The sequence below is a fragment of the Heterocephalus glaber genome, unplaced genomic scaffold (assembly GCF_053883595.1).
Source record: "Heterocephalus glaber isolate CG9 unplaced genomic scaffold, H.glaber_assembly_v1.0 deba00000594, whole genome shotgun sequence".
NCBI lineage: Eukaryota > Metazoa > Chordata > Mammalia > Rodentia > Bathyergidae > Heterocephalus > Heterocephalus glaber.
Window position 1 is genome coordinate 2,160,902 of NW_028258151.1, and position 27,631 is coordinate 2,188,532.

A 27,631-nucleotide genomic window follows, 5' to 3' on the forward strand; every position below is an offset into this window, starting at 1 on the left:
GGGGTGCTTGGCTTGGGATGCTGAGCCAGGCCCCACACTTGTTCCTGCCCACATAACAAGAAAGTGGGTGAGGTATGCAGACAGCCAGCAGGTTCCTTGTCTCTTGGTTTAAGGTAGTAATGGTGGTGAGTGTGTAGAGAGTACAAACTACCATCCAAGTGCTGACATCAATCACTCTAAACAGTGCAGAGAGGGAAATTATTACTGCAAGGGAGTGAAATACCCTTAGGTAACATATAGAAATGAAAAGGCACTCTTCTGGGGGACAATCATCCTATTATTTACTCACGGGTGGTCCTGGGGGTCCTGGTTTTCCTGGGGGTCCTGGTTTTCCTCGTCTTCCCTTGAAACAAAAAAAACCCATAATAAATACTATGATTTTATTTCATTTTGATATAAGACAATATTACATAGCAATACTGAAGACAGTAAAAATTAACAAAAGTTAAACAATTTCAAGTCTGTGTGACTCTTAAACATCAATCAGTTCCAAAGCGATGGGCCAGTTCTTAATGACTGTGAGGAGAAACACAGTCCCTGGAATGAATAGATTGTAACTGTTATCAGCAGCCTTTTATATGCTGCTCCCTCGATATTCTGACAAAGTATTATAAAGTATCTGAAAGAAGGCCTAAGGCTGGCACTCCATCTGATGATCCTATGGGTTGATCCTGAAATAATAAATGTATCTGCCATCTTAATTTGTTATATCTCAAAGAAAGATCTGAATTCTATTTTTGTAGGAGTTACTGGAGTATGAGATTGGGTATATCTTATATCCCTTGGCTTCATCCTAGACCAGCGATGGTGAGCTTTTTAGAAATCGCAGACACAGACAGCCTGCTGAGGTGCAAGTGCCCTTGGTTAGCCATCACTGTCCTAGACTTACTGGTTTAGAATTTCTATGATGAGAGCCATGAATCTGCATCCTAGTATTACTTCACGTAATTCTTTTTTTTGGTACTAGAGATGGAAATCTGGACCTTGTGCTTGCGAGGCAGGCGGCGGAACCACTGAGCTAAATCCCTGGCCACTTCAGGTAATTCTTATGCTCACTAAAGTCCATAATGCATTGTGCTAAGGCACCTTTATATGTTCTATCTAAAGCACATTAACTAGCTCTTCTCTGGTTAAGCTGTTTTATGAGTGAACCAAAATGTATAATTCTTGTATATTAGTCTTCATTATTGTAACTGAATTTAACTTTCCCAAGTTCATAACCAGCCCAATTCCAGCTGCAAATCAGAAAGACAAGTCTATGCTGACATTTTAACTAATTGTATATCTAATACCATTTAAGAGTGTTCAGCTGTTATAAAATTATTATGTTCCTAAAATTTTTTCTAAAAAAAGAAAGTCAGCTTAGGTTTTGAAAGTATGCATTCTGAATGAGAAGCATTTCTGAGGATATGTTTTCTAAATATTGCCATTCTATCTCATTGTTACTAATTAACTTATTTGATTACTGTACTGGTAGAATATCCATACAAGTTAAGACAGTCATACTTAAAAGAAGCATCTGGTTGCTTTAAAAAAAAGCTATAAGCATAAACACTAAAGGGTCATTCAATTCACTGATTATCTTGTTCTGAAAGTGCTAGGCCAAGTCGCTCCATCTTTCTGGGAGTGGGTGGGGCAGGAACCCGACCTAGGGCACCTGCAGAGTAAGGTATGGGAGGTGAGCAAGCACTGGCAGTTCTGTGCCTGAGTGGAAACTGTCCATGGTTCCGAAAGGCGGGTTAAAGGTGGACCACCAAGGCCTCCGTACCAAAACTGTGTCCTGTTTCGTAAATAATTTCAGCTAACATTTACAGAACAGAATTGAAAATTTTTTCTTGCAAACAAGAATATAATTAGCATTGTTTTCATGTACCTTCCATTATAGAGATCCAGACACCAGATTCTTGGGGGACTGTGAGATTGAGATGAATATATAATTTGATATTCTGTGTATTTCATACGAGTTATACACATGGACACCAGTTTCTAGTCTCACAATTTACATTTTCTGAAAATTAATATATTGGATCTTTTAGAAAATGTAAATCAATTAGCCTTTGAGAACTAATCAATGATAAACAGTTTACTTAGAAAATGGAAGAGATGTAATTTATTAATTCACAAGAGCACAAAGAAATCCGATCAATGGCATCTAAGTAAGTGATTGGGTTGTTCTTTAAGCCTACACTAGGTTGAGGTAAGTTAAAACCATAGGATCAAGTTTTGTTTACACTCTCCTTTCTTCAAAGAAGATGTGTATTGATTTGGGCAGGAAGTGGGGAAAATGAGGCTAACTATTGATCAATTTTTATCACAGAGTTAATGTGTAAGACAAACCCAGTGTCAGCCCAGACAACACTGGCATTTGTTAAGATGAGGAGCAAAGAGCATGCACAGTTCTGTATGGTGAGGGCAGGCATCCAAATCCCCATCTCCCTGCTGATCTCAATGGTCATTAGGTCCAGCCCTGCCCTGTCGGAGTGCACCCATCTGCATGCCTGAGATGCAGAGATGATGATGTTGTTTGTGCATGTTTTCCAGAGTGGAAAAGCAGGCAACACATTTGTAAGGTTGTTAAGTTACAGGGACATCTTTGTGCAGAGAACTTCTGTCAGCACATATTTTCAGTTTAAGCAACACACTGAAGATTTGGACAGTTTTTAAAGATATGCTCTACACAGCAACACAGTATCTTTCCTTAGCTCTATCACCAAACTGATCATAGGAGCAAGGAAGGGTGACTCTTGGGCTTCAGGTCCTGGTTCCAGTGCCCCGTAGCGGGTGTTCTGACAGCACAGAGCAGAGGGCGAATGGGTGAGAAACAGAGGTAGAAGCTCTAGAGAATGAATAAGAGTGCTGGTGTGTGTGTGTGTCACAGTTTCTATAGACACAGTAGCCTCAGCCCACTCTTTTCTCCAACACATCTTAGGAATTAATCCCCTCACCCACCGGCCCTTAAATTTCCTAGTTTCACTGAATAGAGCAGTATAATCTCCTGTTTTCCCAGAAGATCTCTCATTTGCTTAAAAGTATTAAGGAAAGGCAAAGGTCTACCTAGAGGATAACAGTAGATTTATGGAAGAGTGAATTCATTATTGAAGCAGGACAACTTGAAGGATATTTTATTATTAATAATTATACCATGACAAAAGGCATAATAATTATACCATGACCCTCCTCCTCCAAGGACTAATACAAGATTCCTCCATGTTTTAGAGGAGAATGTAACCTGTGAATCTTAGTTCTCCTCAAAGGCTCCGGGGAGCTAGACAAGGGTTCCTGGAGCCATGGGCTGGGGGCCATGTTGGCTAGGGAGGAACCTTGTGCAAGGTGGCAGGGATGGTCATTGCTTGTTGCTTTCCGCTCCTGTCTCCTGCTGGCTCTGTCCTTTCCTTACAAGGCTCACTATAGATCCACTCCAGAGGGAGCCCACAAGTGGTACTTGGAGGTGGGTGGGGATGAAAATCTGGGCAGATAACACACACACCTGCTGAGCTGGTAGGACTGTCCTGGCTGGCTGCTCTCAAGTGGTCATTTGTTCAAAAGCAACTCTGACAATTAGAGCCTGGCTAAATCTCTAAACTCACTGAGACCTACTGTTCCAGCATTATAATTGGGCTAATCCAACACTTTCCTGAAAACTAAGGTATAAATCACAAAACACAGATTTGCCCTAATAGGTTGCCCTGGAAACCTCAAAGTGCTCAAGATGTTAGTTTTCTTTCTGCAACAGTGACAAGATGATTAGACAACAATTTCAATATCTGCCTCACACCCAGTTGCGCCCAAACCTGACCATGCAGCAGGACCCCCGGAGGGCTGGTTAAAACCTTTCACTCTGTCCCTCTCAGAGCTTCTGGGTCAGCAGGCCTGGGCTGAGGTCTGAGCATCTGCTTTTCTAACAAGTTTACAGTAACATTAGTGCTGGGCCCATCTGGCACCACAGTTAGGAACCACTGCTCTAAAAAGTTAAAGCTTTGAGTTCACACTTAACATCAGGAAGTCCTGTAGAGCCCCTTATATCTTATAAATGCAGCTCAGAACAAAAGAACTCTATTAGTTTTGTGACTGTGTGAAGCTGACCATGAAATGTTCATTGTCAAGTGCAGAAGCACCTGGATTGGAATCCCTGCTTTTTATCTTACAGAAACATTTTATGCCAAGAATTTTTTTGCTTTATGGTACTTATCCATTGCCACAGGTTTGTAGAAGGATTCAAAAGGAGATCATCTGTTAAATTCCTCCCATGAAGATGCATTAGGATGGCAACCATGAAGACAAAAGCAAACACAGAAAATAACAAATGTTGACTAGGTGTGGGGAAATGAGAACATTTACACATTACTGGTAAGATGGTAAAAGGTACTGCCAGTGTAGAGAATATAAAGTTCCTCAGAAATTATAAATATAACTACCATATGATTTTCTGAGTATATGAGGTATACCCAAAAGATTTGAAACTGGAGTTAAGAAGAGATATTTGCATCCATGTTCACAGCACTATTCTTAAATGACAAGTTGCCCAAAATAACCCATCAATGAATGAATGAGTAAGCATAATGTGATGCCAACACACAATGGGACATTATTCAGTCTTAAAAAGGAAAAAAATCCTATCCCATGGAACAATGGGGAGAATGTAAGGATATTATAGTGAATGAAATAAACAGGTCACAATATTGTAAGGTTCCATTAGATAAGATGTCTACAGTATTCAAATTTGTAGAAACAGAAAGTAGAAGAGCTGAGAGGAGGGAGAAGAGGTTTGTGTGTGTTGGGGGGGTGGTGTTTAAGGCAATGTAGTTTCAATGTTGCAATGTGGAAACACCGTGGAGAGCTGTTTCATAACAATGTGGATACACTGTACAACTCTACCAATACAGTTAAAAATGGAAAAGGCGGTAACGTTGTATATATGTATTTTTAAAAATCACATTAAAAAGGACCCCATTCCACCACAATGCACCTGTGACAGTGTTAGCTCCTTCCATTTTCTCACCTTCAATTACTTTCTATTCAAATTTCCACTTTATTATATAAAAATGTTTGATAATATCTTAAGGAAACTCGCTAAAGTATACAGTGACATCCTTTAAAGAAGTGCAATCAACTCTTAATTACAATTTTTTTTAAAACCCTAAAATAATAGCCAGTATGCCAATTAAAAGTAGAAATAAAAATAATTATAATTGACTTATACCATGGAATCTAGCCATGAGTGGAATTGAACTACTTGCAGCAATATGGATATTTCTTACAAGCATAATGTTGATCAATTTATATGAGGAACAAAACTAGGCAAAACTGATATGTGCTATCAGAAGTCAAGATGGGGGTAGGGAATAGCAGGAAGCGGGACAGGGGTTTCATGATGTTCTATTTCTTGAACTGTGTGCTAGTTATAGAAGCATTAATTTTATGAAAAAGCATACAGCTGTAACTTTATAAAACATGTATTTGAGCAGCCCGTGCCCCGCCGGAACCTGGTCCCGCAGACGCCAGCAGCCCGTGCCCAGCTGGACCACGCCGCGCGGAAGCACCAGGGAGAACATAAAGGCCATGGTTATGAGCCCCAGAAGATAGAGCAGAAGTGAACAACAGAGAGGGCCTTTCTGATGCTCCTCAATGAAAACTGAAGCCCACTGGGAAAGTGGAGAAAAACTCTTCAATAAAAGCACACTGGACCATCGTGGTTGGTAAATTAGTGGGATCAGCACCTCCCATAGAAACCTGGACTTGCATAGCGGGGAGGACAGCTGGAACCTGCAGTAGAATCTTGCAGAGTTTAATCCTGCAGAAGGTCAGGGACTGCAGCTTGGACCTTGGAGCCAGAAATCAGCCTGAATCTCAGTAGACTGCAGCTGGCTTGCTGAGACAAATCGACTTAGACCCGAACACTGCTCCCCACATTGCCTACCAGAACAGCAGAGACATAATCTGAGGGAGACCTGTGTGTGTGTGTGTGTGTGTGTGTGTGTGTGTGTGTGTGTGTATTTTTTCTTTTTCTCTGTCTCTATTCCTTCTGGCTCTATATTTCTCTCCCTCTTTGTTCCTGTTCCTGGCCCATCCTGAATTTTTTCTCTCTCTCTGTCCTCTCAACTGTCACTTTTATAGGAAGGTGAATACAATTTCTATCTTCCATATTGTTGTGAGTTTGTTCTGTACTTGCCTCTGTTCTTTTGCCCTGTCTTTTCCTCCTGTCTTCAAAAGATCCCCAAAATTTGCATGATCTTTCTGTGTCCTCTAGCCTCACCTCTAACCTTTCCCTCTCCCTCTCTCTACCCTTCCCTCACCAGCCCCTTCTAAATCCTTATCCCAAAGGGTAAATTTTCCATATTGAAGGGTTTACTTACTACAAACATATTTTGGGCTGGCCCTAGATTTTGATCTAGCTCTCGTGGTTAAATGTGACAGATTAACTGTTGCCACAAATTGTCATTTTCTAAGCTGTGTTTGATGCTGATTGTGTCAGCTAGGCTAAGGTGTCATGATTTCATGATGGATCTAATCAGTTGTCCTTCCTGGCATACTGAAAATAAGATTGCCTAAGAGACATTAGAGACTCAAAGCCTAAAAAGTCCAGCCATACCTGAAAGGTATCTCTGAGAAGCAGTCACTCAATAGGGGCTATAAGCACCAGTAATAAAGATATTCAAAATAAAAAATATTAGAATATCAGCCCAGGAATTAAAGCAAAAAATAGCACCAACAACAGAATTAAAAATGAGAAGACACCATGGCAGGACACAAACACAGACTTCAAGCATACCAAAGGCAAATTCTGCAGGAAATGAGGCAGAAAAGTCTGATAATCAACCATCTGGACACCCTGAACTGATAGCACAGGAAGTAACAAAACAGATGAATGAGGCCCTAGAAAAATTCAAAACAGAAATAATTTCCCAGATAACTACAGAGATGGTGAGCAGAGTGAAAGACAGGATTAGAGGCTCTAGAACAGAAACAGATAAAAAAAAGATGAGTTCAGAACCATGCTGGAAGCCATGAATGCCCAGCATAAGAAATAAATGGAAACCATGATCGCCCAACATAAGAAAGAAATGGAATCCATGAAACAGATTCAAACAGATATCCAGGAGATTAAAAATTCCATTGAAAGTATTCATAGCAGATTGAGTGAATGTGAAGATAGAATATCAGATATAGAAGACAGGATTGTGGTTAGTGACCATGAAAACAGAGATTTCTTAAAAATAGTAAGGGACCATGAGAAATTAATCCAGCAGCTGCTAGATGATGCAAAGCCAAATAACATAAGACTGATAGGAGTCCAGGCAAAAGCAAGAGAAAGTACAAATGACATAAAAAAAGCTATTCACAGAAATAATAGTAGAAAACTTCACAGACAGAGGTAGAGAATTTGATATACACATAAGTGAGGTATATAGAACTCCAACTAGCCATGATCAAAAAAAAGCTACACCTAGACATATAATAGTCAAGATCTCAGAAACCCAAGAGAAGAACAAAATCCTACAAGCAGTTAGAGAAAAGAAACAAATTACATACAAAGGAAAGCCCATCGGAATCACAGCAGGCTTCTCAACACAAACCCTCAAGTTAAGGAGAGCCTGGAGTGAAGTATTTCAAGCCCTAAAAGAAAACAACTTCCAACCTAGACCATTGTATCATTCAAAATTATCTTTCAAAATTGATGGGGAAATTAGATACTTCCATGACAAAGAACACCTGAGAAATTTCATGAGCACCAAACCAGCACTCTAAACAATTCTAAAAAAATCCTAAAAAAAGACAATGAAGGTCACAACTCCATGAGGACTAACAGAGGGAAGCCACCAGGCAAGGCAAGAAACTAAAGAGAAAGGGGGAAAAATAAAAAATAAAAGAGCCAACAACAGTAAAAAATCATGAAAAGGATGAGTCAATATTTATCAATTATAACCATCAATGTTAAAGGCCTCAATTCACAAATCAAAAGAAAGAGACTGGCAGAATGGGTTAAGAAGCAAAATCCAACAAAGTGCTGTATACAAGAAACACACCTAATTTAAAAAGACATTCATAGACTGAAAGTAAAAGGATGGAAAAGAGTTCTCCATTGAACAGGTACCTGGAAAAAAGAAGGGGTACCAATCTTACTCACAGACAAAATAGATTTCAAGACAAAACTAATTAAGAGAGACAAAGATGGTCAGTACATCCTTGTGAAGGGAATAATCAAAGAGGAAGAGATGACAATCATAAATATATATGCATCTAATACAAATGTCCCCAACTATAAGAAACAAATACTAATGGACATGAAAAACTAAATAAGCACTAAAACAATTGTAGTGGAAGACCTCAGTACCCGACTGTCACAAATAGACAGATCATCTAAACAAAAAAATCAACAACAAAATTCTAAAACTGAACCAAGCTTTTGAATAAATGGATTTAATAGATGTCTACAGAGTGTTCCACCCTCCAAAATCAGAATATACATTCTTTTCAGCTCCACGTGGGTCATTCTCCAAAATAGACCACATGGTAGCTCATAGGGCAAGTTTCAGTAAATGTAAAGAATTGAAGTTATCCCCTGTATATTATCAGACCATAGTGCAATAAAATTGGAGGTCAATAGCATAAGAAACTACCACAAACAAAACCCCACAAACACATGGAAATTGAATAACACTCTCCTGAACAACCAATGGGTACAGAGGAAATTAAAGAAGAAATTAGATAGTTTCTACAAGTAAATTATAATGCCAGTACAACATACAGGAATCTATGGGACACAATGAAAGCAGTTCTATGAGGGAAATTCATAGCAGTGAATGCCCATGTTAGGAAAACAGAGAGAGCTCAAATGAACAATCTAATGCTGAACCTCAAGCTCCTAGAAAAAGAAGAGCATAACAAACCCAAAGCTCGTACAAGAGAGGAAATTACAAAGATCAGGGCAGAAATCAATGCAATGGGGACTAGGAGAATGATACAAAAAAAAATCAGTGAATCGAAGAGTTGGTTTTTTGAAAGAATAAAATAGATAAACCTTTAGCCAACCATATCAAAAAAGGAAACAAAAGGCTCAAATCCATGCAATTAAGAACAAAAAAGGTGAAGTCACAACAGATCCAGCAGAAATCCAGAAGATCATCAATACCTACTTTGAGAACCTGTATTCTAATAAAATGGAAAACACAGAAGAAATGGACAGATTGCTATATACATATGAATTGCCAAAGTTAAATGAAGAAGATATAAAAATTCTAAACACTCCAATTACAATCAGTGACATTGAAGATGTAATTAAAAATTTACTAACAAAGAAAAGCCCAGGTCCTGATGGCTTCACTGCTGAATTCTACAAGACATTTAGAGAAGAACTATCACCATTACTCTTTAAACTCTTCAATGAAATTGAAAGGAAAGCAATACTTCCAAATTCATTCCTGGAAGCAAGTTTTACTTTTTGATTCCAAAACCAGGGAAAGACCCAACCAAAAAAGAACTACAGGCCAATCTCCCTAATGAACATAGATGCAAAAATCCTCAACAAGATCCTGGCAAACAGAATACAGAGGGTCATCAAGATCATATACCCTGACCAAGTCGGATTTATCCCATGGATGCAAGGAAGGTTCAACATATGTAAATCAATAAATGTAATACACTATATTAACAGAGCCAAGAACAAAAACCATATGATCATCTCAATACATGCAGAAAAAGCATTCCAGAAAATCCAACACCAATTCATAATAAAAACCCTACAGAAAATTGGAATAGAAGATCTTTATCTCAACCTGATAAAGGCTATCTATGAAAAACCAACAGCCAACATCATACTAGATGGTCAAAAACTGAAAACGTTCATGCTAAAATCAGAATCAAAACAAGGATGTCCACTATCACCACTCTTATTCAATATAGTTCTGGAAACATTAGCCACAGCAATTAGAAAAGAGAAAGACATAAAAGGAGTAAAGATAGGAAAGGAAGAAGCTAAACTGTCATTATTTGCTGATGATATGATACTCTACATAGAAGGCACAAAACACTCTGCCAAAAGACTTCTATACTTAATTGACAGATTCAGTAGAGTAGCTGGACAGAATGTCAACACTCAAAAAACAATAGCCTTCTTGTACACAAATAACAGATTCAGTGAGAGAAAAATTAGGGAAACAATTCTTTTCACAATAGCATCCAAAAAAATGAAATATCTAGGAATCACTCTAACAAAGGAAGCAAAAACCTCTACACTGAAAACTACAGCACTCTGAAAAAAGAGATAAAAAAATATATAACAAAATAGAAAGACATCCCTTGCTCCTGGGAAGGAAGAACCAATATAGTGAAAATGGCCATAGTTCCAAAACTGCTATAGAGATTTAATGCAATGCCAATTGAAATTCCAACAATATACTTCACAGAACTAGAGAAAACAATCCAAAAATTCATTTGGAACCAGAAGGGACCTAGAATAGCAAAAGCAATTCTAAGCAACAGAGACATGGCAGGGGGTATCACAATCCCCAACTTGAAACTATACTACAAAGCTACTGTGGTAAAAACAGCATGGTACTGGCAAAGAAACAGACCTGAGGATCAGCGGAATAGATTAGAAGATCCAGAAGCAACTCCAGACATACTCAGCCACCTCATCTTTGACAAAGGAGCCAACCATCCTCACTGGAGGAACGATAGCCTATTTAATAAATGGTGTTAGAAAAACTGGATTTCAACCTGCCAAAGATTAAAACTAGACCCATATCTATCACCATGCACTAAACTAAGATTGAAATGGATTAAAGATCTAAATATTAAAACAGAAATACTGAGCTTCCAGGAAGATAAGTTAGGCAGTACTCTTGAAGACACTGGCATAGGAAAAGACTATGAACAAAACCTCAGTGGCACGGGAACTTGCACAAAGAATCAACAACTGGGAAAGCTTCTGCACTGCAAGAGAAACCACCAACAGAGCTAAGAGACAAGCTACAATGTGGGAAAATTTTTTTAGCAGCTGTAACTCAGACAAAGGACTACTATCCAGAATATATAAAGAACTGAAAAAAAATCAGATGCCCCCAAATTTAAAGACCCAATTCAAAAATGGACATCTGAAATGAACAGACATTTTTCAGACAAGGAAGTAAAAGCAGCAAACAAATATATGAAAAAATGTTCAACACCACTGGTCATTTGAGAGATGCAGATGAAAACAACACTGAGATTCCACCTCACCCCAGAAAGAATGGCTGCTATCAAGAAATCAATCAATAACGAATGTTGGTGTGGTTGTGGGGAGAAAGGAACACTTCATTGTTGGTGGGGGTGCAGACTGGTGCAACCACTGTGGAAGTCAGTATGGAGATACCTCAAAGAACTAGGACTAGAAGTCCCATTTGACCCAGTTATTCCCCTGCCGGGTATCTTCCCAAAAGAATTAAAAGAATCATGCCACAGGGATATATGTGCACCCATGTTTATAGCACCACAGTTTGTAATAGCAAAAGGTTGGAAATAGACCAAGTGCCCATCAACTGGAAAGTGGATAAAATGATGTGGTTTTTTAATAAAATGGGGTATTACTCAGCCATAAAGAATGGGAAACTAGAGACATTTATAGCTAAAGGGGTGCATATTGAGGCCATACTCTTAAGTGAAATAAATAGGGCACAGGGGCCGGGGATTTAGCTCAGTGGTTCCGCTGCCTGCCTGGCAAGCGCAAGGTTCTGAGTTCGATACACGGTCCCAGAAAAGAAAAAAAAGAAAAAAAAAAAGAGAAATAAATAGGGCACAGATGTGTAAATACTGAATAGTTTCTCTGGTGTGAGAAACTGAAAGTGTAAGTCATGATTAAAATGAATAACTGATAATTTGAAATAGGAAGAAAAGGTCCAAAGGCTTCGGAGGAGTGGCGGGGTAGGGGAAAGTAAAGATTATAAGAAAAGGAAAAAATAGAACCAAAGTCTTTGTAAGTAGGGAAAGCTGGAGGGGGTGAAGGGAGGTCAGGAAATGGGGATAAAAGAAGCAAAATATATCATGTAAAGGTACAAGCATCCAATGATAAATGTAAATGTATACCTGAATTGTACCAATAAAAGAATTTAAGGAAAAAAATTTTTTTCAGGATGTATATTTGAATAAAATAAAAAAAAATAAAGACAAGAGATAACCATAATGGAACAATGTTAAATGATTTCATGACATTATCTATCTTCATTTTCTGTGTCCAAGGCCACAGGGTCATTATCATTGGAAAAAAACAAACGAACAAGGTTATTTAAATAAATGACATCTACAAACTCTCAATAGTAACAACAACCTGATCCTTGCAGGATGACTTGCAGTGAAAGAGCACGTGCATCTTAAATTAGACACTTGATTTATAAACACTTGGGCCTCTGAGGGTACTAAGAAGAGAAGAATGCGAATAATGGACTATTGGTACTTAACTGACAGATGGTTTTTGTTGTTGATAGGGTGATGAGGATGAAGATGAGGTTACGGCAGCAATTAGACTTAAATAAAGACTGGTATGCAGAACCAAGCCCAGAAAATGAAACACGTGTCTAAGGAGTCTTTCAGAATCGCCAGGTCTTGCTAATACAGCTGCTGCCTTTCAAATATTTCCCTGTTACCATGTGTGTAGAGCGCACACTCTCAGCATCAGCTCAGCCAGACGAGGTATCAAGGAAACGTCAAGGAAGAGGAGACAGAGCCGTGACTGGCACACACAACTGTGAACGAGGTGTTAATTACACAGGAAAACACTACAGACTCTCAGAGAAGTTTATCTTTCTTTTTTTACATTGTGAGCGGAAATAAGATTTATCACTAATGTTGTAAAGATTTATATTTTGAAATCAATGATACATACAAAAAAGGGAATGGAATATTTATGTAAATAATGCATAATGCATTTTATATCTTAACAGATATTTAAAAATACACCGATGACAGCAACCACAGTAGTCATAAAGGTCTCATTACTTCAGGCATCAGAGAAGTGGCTCTTGTAAGGACATAGCAAGAGGATGTAATTCAGTATGAACAAGTGATTTGAAACAGCCTAGGAGCTGAGGAAAGATGAATCCATACTGTGACCTTCTTCATCTAGGTTGGGATCTTAAATTTTCCAAATCATTCACCAATTTCCTCATCTCTGTTTGTCCTTTTTTTTTCTTTAAATAGACTCTGTGTATAGCTAATGTGGCTTTTCAAAGCAAATTAAAAGTTGTTGTGACATTATGACCCAACCGAGTTTTCAATTGAAAGAATGATAATCTCAATAAGGGATTAGCACTCATTAAAATAAGATTAAGGTTTTCTTGGTGTGGATATTCTGCTCATTCATAATTTAGGTTATTTTGCTGCTATAATTCTTTTATCATTGTTAAATTGACAGTATTAATGGGCTACAGTATAAAAATGTGCTACATGTATGCAGTGTATAATGAGCAAATTGGGGTAATTAGCATTTATATTTCTCAAACATTTATCATTTCTATGTGCTAGGAACCTTTGGAGTCTTCTAGTTCTTTTGAAATGTATCATAAATAGTTGTAGACTATAGTTACCAGACTACTGTGCTGTGTAGAACCCTAGAACTAATTACTCCCATCTGTAGTTTGGTTCTTGACTTTCTAATCGCTCTCCATGCCCTCCTTTCCCCCCTAACCAGCCTCTAGTGACCACCATTCTACTCCCCACATCCATGAAATAAACTTTTTTCCTTTTCATAGTGAGTGAGGACATTGTTTCTCACAATGCAGACAGATTTTTCACCATGCTCCTTTTGGTTGTTTGTCCTTTGATATTCAGGTCTTCCCACCTCTCCCTTGCTTGTCTGGTTTCAACTTGTCTTCCCCTCATTCTTTACCCTGACCCTGCAGGTGACCCAAACCTCCTTCAGTTAGATTTGTTGGGACACCCAACTGCCCTGCCAAGCCACCAACTCTCCTACTCCCAATTTCTGGGTTTTCTGTGCATGTTATTCCCAGTCTTTGCCAATGCACTTGATTTCATCTTGATGGCATGCATGAGACAGCAGGAGGGCAGCTAGACAATTTCCTAAATACGGAGAGGTAAGTTCCACATCTCTGTCCTATGTTATGAGGGCTGGAGCTGGAAGTGCACTGTGAAAATGTTCTTTCCTCCTTGTATTAGTCAGAGCTTACACAAGATTGCAGGGTTGGGGCCAGGCTCCTCAGAAGACTGTACATGCTCTGAATCAGATTTAATGCAGGACACAGTGACATCCACAGAGTCAAATGTAGGAGAGTGCAAAAGATCTGTCCATGCGCTAGAGATCTTTAGAATCTGGCCAAAGGCCTGGAGTCCACGGCAATGTCTCATATGAGCCTGCTTCAGGAGGCTGAAGGATCCATGACAAAAGAACAAAGGGTCTGCACTGGGAAGCTAAAGGGTCAGCGCTAGAAGCTAAAGAGTCTGCACTTGCAGTCTGAAAGGCCAGTGCAGGAAGTTGAAGAATCTTTGCCAAAAGCCAGGAGATGACGCCTAAGGTGAAGGTGAAGACCAGAGCTCCTCTGAAGAGAACAGCCAAAGCTCCTCAGAGGAAACTCAGCTGAAATCCTCCCTCCCACCCTGTTTATACCATTTGGACAACAATCCTCCTCAAAACCTCTTCCACACTCAAAACCATGCTGCCTCATTTCAGCTGGGCGCCCCCACTCCAGTTGACAATCAGCGAACCAGCACACTCCCTCTGTGAAACACCCTTAAACTGGAGAAGGGGAATCCAGACTCACACTGATTCTGTCTGACAGTTCTGCCAGTGGGTTTTCACTTGTCCAGAACCAAGTACTTTCATGATGTCTCCTTAAGGCAGAATCTTATCTTTCATTTTAAATAGGGGGATTGCCATGCTTCTGGTTTTAGAGCAGATAAAATCAACGTGTGAGGGATAAACAATGCACATACAGTGAGAGTACCTTATTTATTAGAAATGTTAAAATAAAAACACAGAGAGGTCATCCACAAACTTCAGACAGGTCACATCTAGGCCGGCAGCACTAGAACAAGTTCAATAAGAGCAGTCAGCGACGGAACATGGAAATTGCTCATGACATTGCATGTCCTGATGTCAGTCGAGGTACAGTCACAGAATATATTTTCAGTATTATGAACTGCTGACTTTAAAAGACATTTCTCCAAGTGCTGGAACTTAGAGCTGTGTGTTCAGTCTGAAGGACTGAACTGCTTAACACCAAATAAATCCATAGAAATCCATTTTGCAGTTGTGCCTGACCAATGAAGAGGCTTCCTAAGATGAAGCTATAAAGATCACCCGATTTTAAAACTGAAAATATTTTATGCCACAACTCTCAATTAATTGGGGTGAATTTGGAGTATTAAAATCGCATCTGAATCTTTATCTACTTCAGAGATAAATCCTATCAAAATCATGTATGTAAATTTTATTCAGCAAAAAGTTATGTTTTACATACTGGTGCTTGGGTAAAACACACTAAGTTGATGAAGGCCTGGATCCTGCCTTTAAGAAGGGGAAGGACAAATACACCGATATCTGGATAGACTTATTCATTTGGTTAAAGGTGAGCTATAGTTCTAGGTGACTTACAGGTAAAGTGTTCCAGTGAGGGAAAGTAAGAATTAAGTTCCTTCCCAAATATGCTACCTTTTGGTCATTCTCTTCAGCCTTTCTGTTAGGGACTGAGGGATCACAAGGATGTGAGGAAAATGTGGGCAGAAGACTCCATCTGTACATCCTTAGTAACAATACGGCACCTGACCCCTTGAAATGCCCCTCAGACAGGAACAACTTCCTCTTTGAGACTCACTAGCAACCTTTAGATCATGTGTGTTGAGAAGGCATTATCCTGCCCATCACTTCCTTTTCTTGCACAACTGATTCATATATTGGGAAAATGTATTGCTGACCTTTAAAAACTGAACATGTGGGGGCACAGCATTGTACAAATGCTGGGTATATTTTTCTTTATGTAAATGCTACTTTTCATGCCCTTAAACTTAACATCTAATGTCAGTTGAAAGTATAACTGGGTAAAAGTAATTTGGACCCTGTCTTTATCAATCTTCCTCTTCTCAGAATAAGGTCAGGATTTCCTGGGAAAACTGATAGCCCAATTAGTCCTGCCAGGTACAAATGTAGATCACCTGCCAGATTCTCTTGACATTCTTTGTTTTTTTCCTCTGCTCCCCTCTAGAGAAGTGTCCTATAGACAGGAACCCCAAATACATCTCGTTCCCAGCAGCCTTGCTAATCTAGGGTGTAATATATACATATATAACAGTCCAAATAACCAAGTTAACTTTCTCAACTACAAAAGCTTTCCATTATGACTTTATTTATTTAGTTAGTTTGTTTGGTACCTGGGATCGAACTCGTGACCTTGCTTTTGCAAAACAGGCAGCGGAACCACAGAGCTAAATAAATAAATGGCCCTTCCATTATGACTTTAAACCTCTTGTAGTTTATTTGCCACCTCTTCACTGTATTTCTGCAGAACATATCTCCTACTTTGAGCTGGCACCTACCTATAGTCATTCATTCATTAATTCAAGAAAGATTTATGGAGTTTCTACCATGGATGAGGTGGTTCTGCATGCTTTGGAAATGCCCTGAATCCTGTCCTCATGGAGTTTATATTCCAATGAGGACAATAATAGAAAGAGAGAATCCCTGGTCCCTTATTATGTGCCAGACACCGCTCAAAGCAAGTTACACGTGTTTATTCATTTATTGCCGGAAGTATAGTTGAGGTATTCCCACTTTATACATGTGGAGGTGAGTTATAAGGGACTTACCCCTGCTCACTTGGCTAGTACACAATGGAGTTAGGATTTGATTCTAGGCAACATGGGTGTACCATATTTGATCATTACCATTATGGTCTACTTATTGCATATCTAATAACTAAACAAATTAATATATATTTTGCATAGAGATAAGAATTATACAATGAAAGCAGAGTAAGGAGATAGAATTACATAGGAAGCTGAGCTATCTTGGGTAGAAAAATCTGGAGAAGGCTAGGAGACACCTGAACTAAAGGAGTCTATGGGCCAAGCAGGTCCGAGGAAGATCAGCCTGCAGAGGGAGTGGCGAGAACAAAGCCCTTAGCAGGACTTGTTCAAGAGCAGCAAGGGACAGGTGGCCAGTGCAGGGAAAATGAGTGGGTCTGAGGGAGACTGGCCAGATTCTGATGGACCTTATGGATTACTGCAGGTCTCTGAGTTTTGTTGTGATGGGAAGCCATTGGGAGTTTGTCTTTAAAAGGTCATATACTATAAAATGATAAGTGGGCATTCAAATAGAACCCTGGAAGATAAATCTACCACAAACTTATCACTCAATAAGAAAGCTCAATAGAAATGATTTTAAGTTATCTAATTTAGATTGTTTATAACAACATTGGCTCAGGTAATCAGGAATTGATTATCTTCTCTACCTGTGGAAAATATTTTCACTCTTACATTATGTTACTGAATATAATAACTATTATTCTCTGACATTCACCAAGAAAAGATATATGATTTTGTGAGATCTATTTTATTCTTTAATGTGAACTTTGGTTTTGAAAATAGAGAGCTGCATTGTGTAAGTACTCCTACAAGACTTATACAAGGATATTAATAATTTAATGAACTTGTCCTCAGGGGGGATAAGTGTTCTTGGAATGTGTCAGGATGAATTTTCAAGGGAAAGACTTAATTAGCAGTGTCTGAAGCATATGTCATCACACTTAAAAAACAAGAACTAGCCCCTGGACAGCATGGTAAGTTATGTTTCAAAACTTTAACTCCTCCAGTTAATATGTATGATTAATGAGCAATATGTCAGTTGGCTGGCCTACCTCAAGTGAAAGACCTTACAGGAGGGAAAAGGCTGTTTAAACTCCTATGTAGAAATATACAAATGTAGTTTATAATTGCATTTGTATTATGATCAACCAATAACTTAGAATTCTTGTGAGAAAAAATGCCATTGTTTTAGATAACTCTTAAGATAACTTATAAAAATGCCCCAAGATGACTAAAGATTCCAACAGTGCAAAGGAGTACTCCCAGAAGGTCATGAAAGAAAAAAAGCCCTCAATCTTGGCTCATGGCTGAGAAACCAACTGAAAAAAAGGTATAAATTTAAGTAAAGTTGTGCTATTATCTCATATATATATATGTTCCAGATTATTATTTGGAGACAGTTGTATCAAGGCAAAATGATTCAAATCCATTCAAAGCACATGCAGATAAACTCTATTTGCTGTCCAGTAGTGGGGAGTTGCAGTCCCTAGCTGCCTTGTTCTCTTCCCTCTTAGCAGCAGTAAAGATGGGCAGGCTGGCTAGCAGAGATAGGAGGGAAGTTTTCAGGCCTGAATATGTTTTCCCTAAGGAGGTGGTATCCATAACTAAGTCATAGCCTTAGTCTTTTCACAATGAACAAACAAGGCCCTAACTCAGTACAAGTGGAACTTCTTATAAAGCAGGGCTGTTTCCTCTCATGCTCTCTGACTTTCTCTCTCCTCTTTCCCTCCCATCCTAGCCACCCTGGTCTCCCGAATATCCTTAAAATTTCTGTCTCAGAACTTTGCCCTTGCTGCTCCCCTGCCTGGAAAGATTCCCCCAAATCCCATGGTGTCTTCTCCTTCACTTCTATTAGATCTTTTCTCAAAGGTCATCTCTGATTTTCCCACAATAGTCCTTACCCTCTTTCCTTGCCTTTTTACTCTTAACTTCCTGTCACTATAGACCACATAAAAATGCATTTCTCTTATTATCATCCATGTCTGTAATAGAATGTGAGCCCACAAGGGCAGAGATTTTTGTCTATTGCAGAGTCTGGGAAAGATAGTAAATATTTTAGGCTTTATAGTCTTTGAGTAACTATCCATCTCCACTATTGTATAGCAGCTACAGTCATTATGTTAGCAAAAAGCATGGATGTGTTCCAATAAACTTATATACAAAAGCAGGTGGTGGACCTAAGGGCCAAGGTTTGATGACCCTTGGCCTCGTGCGTTCATTGCTCTGTCCTCAGTGTCGGCAGCTATGTCTAACTGGTGCTCATTATAGATTTGTTCTTGTTACAGATCCAGCTAATCATGGAAATGGAATTAAATGTTAACTTTTTGAAAACATGCAACTAGAAAAATGAGGAGTGTGTACCAATGAGGACAACACTAATTGCATTCACCACTACTCTTTTACACAAACATCAATATCAAAACCCTGAGATTAATTAGATCTCGAAAATTCTTTAGGAGTTGGTGATGTTTTTGTTGTTACTTTCATTAATACTGTTATAGAGTACATTTACACACACAAACCTTTGTAGTCTGAAATTATTTTGCCAAGAAAAATGCAGGTATGTAAAAAGAGTAACATGGCAAATGGTTATTTCTCCACAGCATAGAACTTATAACTTAAAACATTTTTCAATATTTTCTTCAAGTCTTTTTAAAAATAAAATGTTACAATAGGCTGAGGATTTAGATCAACAGTTCCGCCACCTGCCTCGCAAGCACAAGGACCCAAGTTCGATCCCTGATACCTAAAATAAAATAAAATAAAATGTTACAGATTAAGTAGAAATCCTTTTGGACCAGTCCTATTTCCCTCACCTCTCGCTGGTATAACTACTGTCATGAATGTAAGTTTGATGTCATATATGTCTGTGCGCGTGTGTGCATGATTTGTATATGTGTGTGTGTATGTGTATATATATATATATGATCATGTCTTAACACCTGTTTTTTGTGTGTGTGTATAGTTCATTATTTTTCAATCCTTTCAATGCTTATTCTATTGTAGGTAGATAACATTTCCAAATGAATATATTTTCAAATAGTAAAGCACAGAAATACAAAATTTAGAAGGCGATTTATCATATTATAGGGCAAAGTCTTGATTAATTTTTGAGGTTTTCCATACTAGGGCTCATGTTCTTCACCTACTGAAAGAACTAACAATCTAAGGAATCCAGGAACTTAGCATCATTCTATTTTTCTCTGCTAGAAAAACGTTTTCCTATAAAAGTCAGTTATTACCCTATGGCATATGTGTTATTGCAAGCTCTAAAAGGTTTGTCATCACTGCCCTATGGTAAGTGTTACAACAGCATGACTCACTTCCAGGATTTCAAGATATCCAGCTAAATTTTAAAATACAAAATTGGGTATTACGTGAGACGTCTCTTTAATAGCACAGTAATGGCAAATATTTTTAAATGGAGTTCAAAAATATAAAGAGAGTAAGATGAAATTAAATCTAGGTCTACTAATCCAAAGTATGTTTCTCCGAGCTTTGAAATCGAGTGCACATTTTCGAGAGGATAGATATATGGTGACCTTACAAACGCCTCCCGACATATTTCATAACATCAAGGGAGGGAAGGAAGAAGAATGGGGCGTCTCTATGGGGCATTTGTAGTCCATAAAACATTTCAAAAGTACCATGTCATCCGATGTTATAAATAGCTTCATCCTGATGCGCTGCTGGTTTTACAAGTGTCTATTTGACAGCAAAGAGAAGAAAGTCTTAAAACTGTCCTAGAATCCATTAGAAGAACAAATACTTTTTAGGAGCTGACCATAGTAAGAGTCTATTTCCCCAGCACTTTGTTAAATGGAAATGTCTACCACATAGCACTTCCAAGGGTCCGTGTGAGAGAGGTAACTGCTGCCAGGAGCCAGGAATCAGGGAGCAGATCTGGTGCTCTTGTGCGAGTGTGGAAAAGGCGCCCTCTCTCATCAGCAGCTGCCCTGCACTGAGGACCACAGTTGGTTACTGCGGCACAGGCTGATTTTACTTCCCAAATACCTGTTGGTTGGTCACATTTCTTTTCAATAAAACCTGGGCTACTGTGTGAGCCAACAAATCCAGAAAAGTCTCTGGGGTTCTAAAGGAAACACTAAATCTTTCCAAGGTTATTAGTGCAAGAGGATTTCACTGGGCTCAAATAACAGAAGTTATATCATAAGTATAATATAGTAGCTAGCAGTTATGAATGCTAATCATGCAGCAGGGCCTTGTACTGGCTACTTTAAGTACACACATATTTTTCCAATCTTTGCTTTAGGCTTGGTATCATTAGTTCTATTTGTTTTATAATGAAAGACTGAGATCCAGAGAAACTAGGTACTGTGTCCCCCATGACAGACCCGGGGGTTACCCAGGAGTCTGTGTGACTCCAGTATCCATGCCTTTCAGGGTTTGCATTGAAGTTACACAGAGGTTAACATTTCATTAATAAAAAATTCAATGAACGAGATCCCTGTATAAGGCACTAACTGATGAAAGGATGACTAGTCCTCCTTCCATTGGTGAGGTTTGCAGGCCGCTCTACACTTAACAGGGCCTGTCCACCCACTGTCGAGCTCTCCTACATTCAAGGTGAGGTCAGGGAAGAGAAGAAGAGGCAACATGGGTATGGGGGTGTAGATCAGAGTTGCAACCCATGGGAGGCCCTGGGTTTAAGCCTCAGCACCAAAAAGAGAAACCCAACCAAAAACAAAAACAAAAAAAGCAAGCTGAAGGGGCAGAGAGAGGGCTGGACACAGGCACACAAGTAGAGAACTTTTATACAGCAGGGTCTATAGTGACCCACCTTCCTTTGCATTGGTTAAACTCTTCTGTATATCCAGTTGTATTCTGCCCACTTCTTTTAAAACTCTGATTATGACCCTCTAAATTGATTTCTGACTTGCTATTGGATTATGGTACAAAGTTCAGAAAACATCACTATGGTGGGAATAAAATTCAGCGGTAAACTTAGGATAGAGCCTGACTCTACCTATTTCTTGGCCTATGACCTCAACAAAGCATTTTAACCTCTTTACATCTCAGTGTTCTCCAAAACCCAGAGTGCGCAGGAAATACTACAAAGAATCAACAACTGGGACCTAATTTTATTAAAAAGCTTTTGCACAGCAAAAGAAATCACCAACAGGGTGAAGAGACAACCTACAATGTGGGAAAAAATTTTAGCCAGTGGTTCCTCAGACAAAAGACTAATATCTAGGACATATAAGGGACTGAAAAAACTCAGGGCCAGGAATTTAGCTCAGTGGCACAATGCCTGCCTCACAAGTGCAAGGTCCTGAGTTCAATCCCAGGTATCAGAAAAAAAAAGGAAGAAAAAGAAAAAAAATCAGCCCCAATTTAAAGACTGAATCCAAAAAATGGGCATCTGAAATGAATAGACACTTCTCAGATGAAGAAGTAGAAATGGCAAATAAATACATGCAAAATGTTCAACATCACTGGTCATTCAAGAGATGCAAATTAAAACAATGCTGAAAATCCATCTCACTTCAGAAAAAAATGGCTATTATCAAGAAAACAACCAACAACAAATGCTGGTGGGGCTGTGGGGCAAAACTTCTCCACTGTTGGTGGGAATGTAGACTGGTGCAACCACTGCAGAAATCATAGTGAAGATTCCTCAAAAAACTAGGATTAGAGGTACCATTTTATTCATCTATTCACCATCTGGGTGTCTTCCCAAAAGAATTAAAAGTATCATACCACAGTGACGTATGTGCACCCATGTTTATAGCGGCACATATTGTATTAGCTAAAGCTTGGAAACAGGCTAAATGCCCATCAACTGATGAATGGATAAAAAAGATGTGGTTATTTTATACAATGGAGTACTATTCAGCCATTTAGGATAAACTTGAGACATTCTAGGTAAATGGATGCACCTTGAAACCATACTCTAAAGTGAAATAAATTGAACACACATGTGTAAATATTGCATTGCTTCTCTGGTATGAGAAATGAAAAGTGTAAATAAGGACCAAAAAGCATAATAGATATTGTGAAACAGGAAGAAGGAGGGTAAGGGGAAAGGAAAAGAGGGAAAGGAAAAACTACGAGAAAAGAAAAAAAAAATGGAAAAGAAATCTATGTAAATAGGGAAGGGTGGTGGGGGTGAAGGGTGCACAGGTAATGGGGAAAAAAATAAGAACCAAGATACATCATGTACAGGTACAAGCACCCAATGATAAATGTAAACGAATTGTATACCTAAAATGTACCAATAAAAGAACTAAAAAAAAAGAAAAGAAATTGTTCAAAATTATATGGAGTATGAGATACTTTGCTAATAATTAAAATGTTCATTCAAAAAAAGATATAGTATTATATAGTATTAGGAATTGAGTTGAGAGATAGATTAGCAAATGAAAATATATGCTTTTAAGATCATGATACACAATGTATTTCCCATTGTTAGTCTCTAATTATTTTTATGAAAAATTATTTTTTCTAGAATGGCTTTTATATTTTCTTTATTAATATCTGCTTGTATTACATTAAAATAAAAAATTAATCTCAGCATTCTCATCTGAAAAGCAGAACTAATAATCCTTAACATAGAGGGATGTAGTAAAGGGCAGAATACAGAATTATTTTATATTATGTATGTTATTTTTATTGCTATAGTATTACATATATTATCAGCATCCACAATGGATGTAGTAGGCCATAATGATGCAGTTTGTGTCTAAGTCAGCATTAGCCATGCCAAAATTAGACATAATTATCCTGCCAAAAACACATAAACCAACAATAAGCCAAAAAACTCCTGTCAGTAGGAGCCTAAACTGAGCCTAAGCTCTCTTCACAGACCCTTCCCTGGAATACCTTACACAGTATCCTCTTGTTTGGCTGTTCAAAAGCCCACATCTGACACAGAACTGCCCTTTATGGCCAGCTTTAGCATAGCTTAGCTTTGAATGCTAATATAATAAACCATCTTTTAAAATCCTTTGTGGAAAATGGATCTTTGTTACATTTCACCCATTCACTTCCATTTCACAGGGTGGGTGTGGACTTTCCTCTTGGAATACTTTTCAAAGATTCCATTTGCAAAATCTCATCCGGTCTCTCTTTGGTGGTGTTGCCTTGCATGTAGATTCCAGAATTATTCTAGGTGGCCAGGAATGAAGCAGAATGGATCGTGAACATGTTGCCCATGCTTTAAATAGAACACGGCCATCTGCATTCTAAGTCCTGTTAGCAGAAACTGCATAGCTGAGAATTTGTTGCATATTTTACTTGTTAATTCCGAGAGCTTTCTGGGTTAAGTGCACACTTCCCTTAATTATTACAAGATTAAAGTATTTTAAAAAGCATAACCAGTAACATTTCAATAAATTCTTTCTGCTGGTGATAAAAGTTTTGATGGTTACAGTCTTAGTCTATCTATAGTCAACTCAAGGCCTCTACATAATCTAACTCATATCGGTGCTTCTCTAACTCAATAGTGAGGGACCAGTTTTTAAAATTCTGTAATGGACAAATACTTTTATGAAATACAATAAAAGTGAATAATTAGAAAAAAATAAAAATATTCAAAGTAGAAGTTTCCATATTTATTACTGAAGCCAGCAGGCATAAAATTAAACTTTAACAAATAAACAAATATAACAGAGAAAAAGGAAAAAATTACAAAGCCTGCATGTGTATATAAGATATTAAAGATTCTCTATTACATTTGCAACTTTCCATCATTTTTCACTTATACGGAAGCAAAAAGCTATGAGAGAACTAGCTATTTCCTATATTAAGTGTCCGTGACAGTTAAGGCTTCATGTCAGCTTGATTTTGTGGGAGCTGCCCACTAGATTAGTAAAGTATACTTCTGGGTGTGTAGGGGAGGTTGAGGGAGGGGTGGCCTTGGGGACTAGATTGGGTCCCTGGCCCATTCCTCTCTGGCATTGTTCCCCTGTTCTGCTTCCCAGCCACCATGAACTAAACCATAGCCTTCCGCCATGATGTTTCTGCCTTGAAGCCAGCTAAGCATGGACGGAACCCTGAAACCACAAGCAAAACACCCCCCCCTTTAAATTGTGTATATCAGGTATTGATCCCAGCGACAAAGCTAATGAAGTGCCCACACACACTCTCTGAACAAGTGAACACTGTTATATCTGTGTATCAAGCTTTTGAAGTACAAAATGAGATTGCTTCTTGCTTGCTATCTTCCTAAGCTGTGTTGAATTGACAACAGCATTTTCTATAGGGAGTAACTTTTATCTGAAGTACTTTATTTTGTTGTAATAATGTTCAGTACAGAAATGAATTTAACAGCATTACTGTGAAGGGGATTGGGGAAGATATTTCAAACTAGTTTCATAAACTCATAAAAATATTCTTTATAATTTTAAATTTTTAAAAACTAGAGCATTTTATTGACATTATTAAAACTACAGAATATACCAGACAAGCAGGCAAGTCTGTCAAGGCATTTAAATTTCATTTTTAAAAAGGTAAGAAAAAACTAGTTTCTTACCTTGTAGAAATGAGTTTTCCTGTTTCTAAGACTAGAGACAGAATTTTCCATTTGGTGGCATGAGAAATCAGCATAAAAGAGCAGTTAATGCGACCATTTTCTATATAATCTCAAAATAAAAATGTCTCAAACTTAGCATATTAATCTTTACAATTTGTTGCACCTGAGCATGCCCATCAGTCTGGGTAACTGTCTTCTAGCATGGGAACTACACCATCAGAATATTCCTGTACAAGCACCAAGCTCACACCATGTTTGTTGACAATGGACCATCATAGTTTCCTACAGTGTGGAGGTAGCTGTAGTTGTTGCCAAAGAAGCTGAAGAAAAAAATTCTTTAATACCACCATTTTCTCTGCAACTATGTGTATTCCAAAGATTTGCCACATGAATGTTACCCATGCATTAATCAAAATGCAGTAACATATTTCACTAGCTTTAAATTGGTACTCACTAGATCTTTAGCATGACAAACAATGGTATCTTTCATACATATTGACTTGATATTTCTGAACAAACATCTCTGATGTCATTATTTAGACAACTATATGTCTAGTCTATAGTCTCAGCAATCTAAGGAACTACTTTCTAAGGTATATCAAAAGCAGTAATATTTAAATATGCAATATCAAACATTCACTTTAATTGGCATCTGAAATCAATGTTCAGTCTTTCACAAATCCTGTTGGTTTTGAATTTATGTTTTTATAGAACTGTTACTTGCATAATTATGGTTCCATTTCTTCATTAGCTAGTGCACAACATCCAATACCATGCTGCGATTAATGGTTCACTCCCAACTAACTGAACTCAGCATATGAGTGATTAGACTTCCTGGTAAAACTAGCATCAACTAGGTTAGTTTGCATCTCTTTGGACTCACTTCTACGGCTCTCAGGTCATGTATTTCTACTGTAGTGATGTCAAAAATTTCGTGAAATTTGTTTTGTCATGTTAGGTTAAAAGTTAGGTTTTCCTCCTTTAACTTTATTAAACATGTAAATAAAAAACCAAATTATAAAAGTAAATGATTTCATTTTCTCAGATTTTTGCAGATTACAGTTTACAGGCTCCTTTTAAAACGTCACAGGTGAAACGGTTCTGCTGTTCATGCCTCAGAAGGCAACAGCAGCAGCTTCGATGGCAGGAGTTCAACATAAGACTGACCCGTGGGTGACTCCCATAGTCACAGGCTGTGATTGCACAGTGACATTGTCAAAGTTTCCAAATACGTATTTTCAATTTCTGTACTTGTCACAATCTAGTAACAGTCTGCCAATCACCTGAAGCTCCTTGCACCTCACTATGCTGATGGCTCACGCAGTCCTGGCTCTTTCGAGGGGAAAATCCCCTGAATTCTTCCACTTTCTTTTAAATCCTTTTTAACTAAGTGGACAACAGTCTGTGCTTTAAAAGAAAGCAAATGCAAGGTGGCTATGAAGAAAATGCAGATAAGGTAGGGTCTGCGTTTTTCTATTCTGGTCCCCTTTTCTGTGTCATCTTTTCATTGCTTTCACAGGGATTTTGTAGGCACAGTGTCTATGACCTTCTTTGGCAACTGGCTGGTTCTCCCTTATCTAATTAATCATCAGTCTTAGTGGTGGGATAGCTCATTTTAATATCTCTGGAAAATGATGACCTGACATTTTCATAATAGAATCAAATTGAGGCTATTAAGTAAAATAATTCTAATTCTTGGGTATTTCCAAACCGGTCCTAATTTGATCTTTTAAAGGAAGTGCACAATACTTTCAAAATTTAATCATGAACAATAGTAAGATCACACACATTTTTGTAAATTTCTTCATCTTTTTGGCTGTTTATGCTGGCAAATGGTGAAAAAAAGAAAATAAATAAATTGTATTTTTAAGAAAATTCATTATAGGTAATTAGATTTGAATTAAATAAGAAAATATAAAGAAGGAATATGGAGGAGGAGCATGCAGGAGATTATCAGCAATGTGGTAAGTCTTAAGAATAAAAAGTTAAAAATGAAAATCTCATCCTACTTAATGCTGTGGGGAATTCACCAATTTCATTTTCTGCTTCAGTTTTTCTTATATGATAAATTATTTAATAAAAGTATATTAGGGACTGGGGACTTAGCTCAGTGGTCCTGCCACCTGCCTCTCAAGTGCAAGGTCCTGAGCTCGATCCCTGGTACTCTAAATAAATAAATAAATAAATAAATAAATAAATAAATGTATATTAGACACACCAGGTCAGGCCATTTTGACAAAATAAAAATGAAAGAGAATAGTGCATGATTTTCAATATTAAATTAGAAGCATAACTTTTAAGTCAGTAATTTTTATGCCATCTGGGTTTTACCTTGAAAAGGTTTTTATCTCT

At 38.0% G+C, this 27,631-nt stretch overlaps 1 protein-coding gene across 4 annotated transcripts in view; it reads right to left on the reverse strand.

Annotated features, from left to right (window-relative positions):
* Positions 1-27,631, reverse strand: part of Col19a1 (collagen type XIX alpha 1 chain) — a 349,367-nt gene that overhangs the window by 118,345 nt on the left and 203,391 nt on the right. For all 4 annotated transcript variants that reach the window (XM_087205147.1, XM_087205146.1, XM_087205145.1 and 1 more), the window contains one exon: positions 290-343. In XM_087205147.1, the coding sequence (XP_087061273.1) occupies positions 290-343 (54 nt within the window). The remainder of the gene's footprint in view (positions 1-289; positions 344-27,631) is intronic.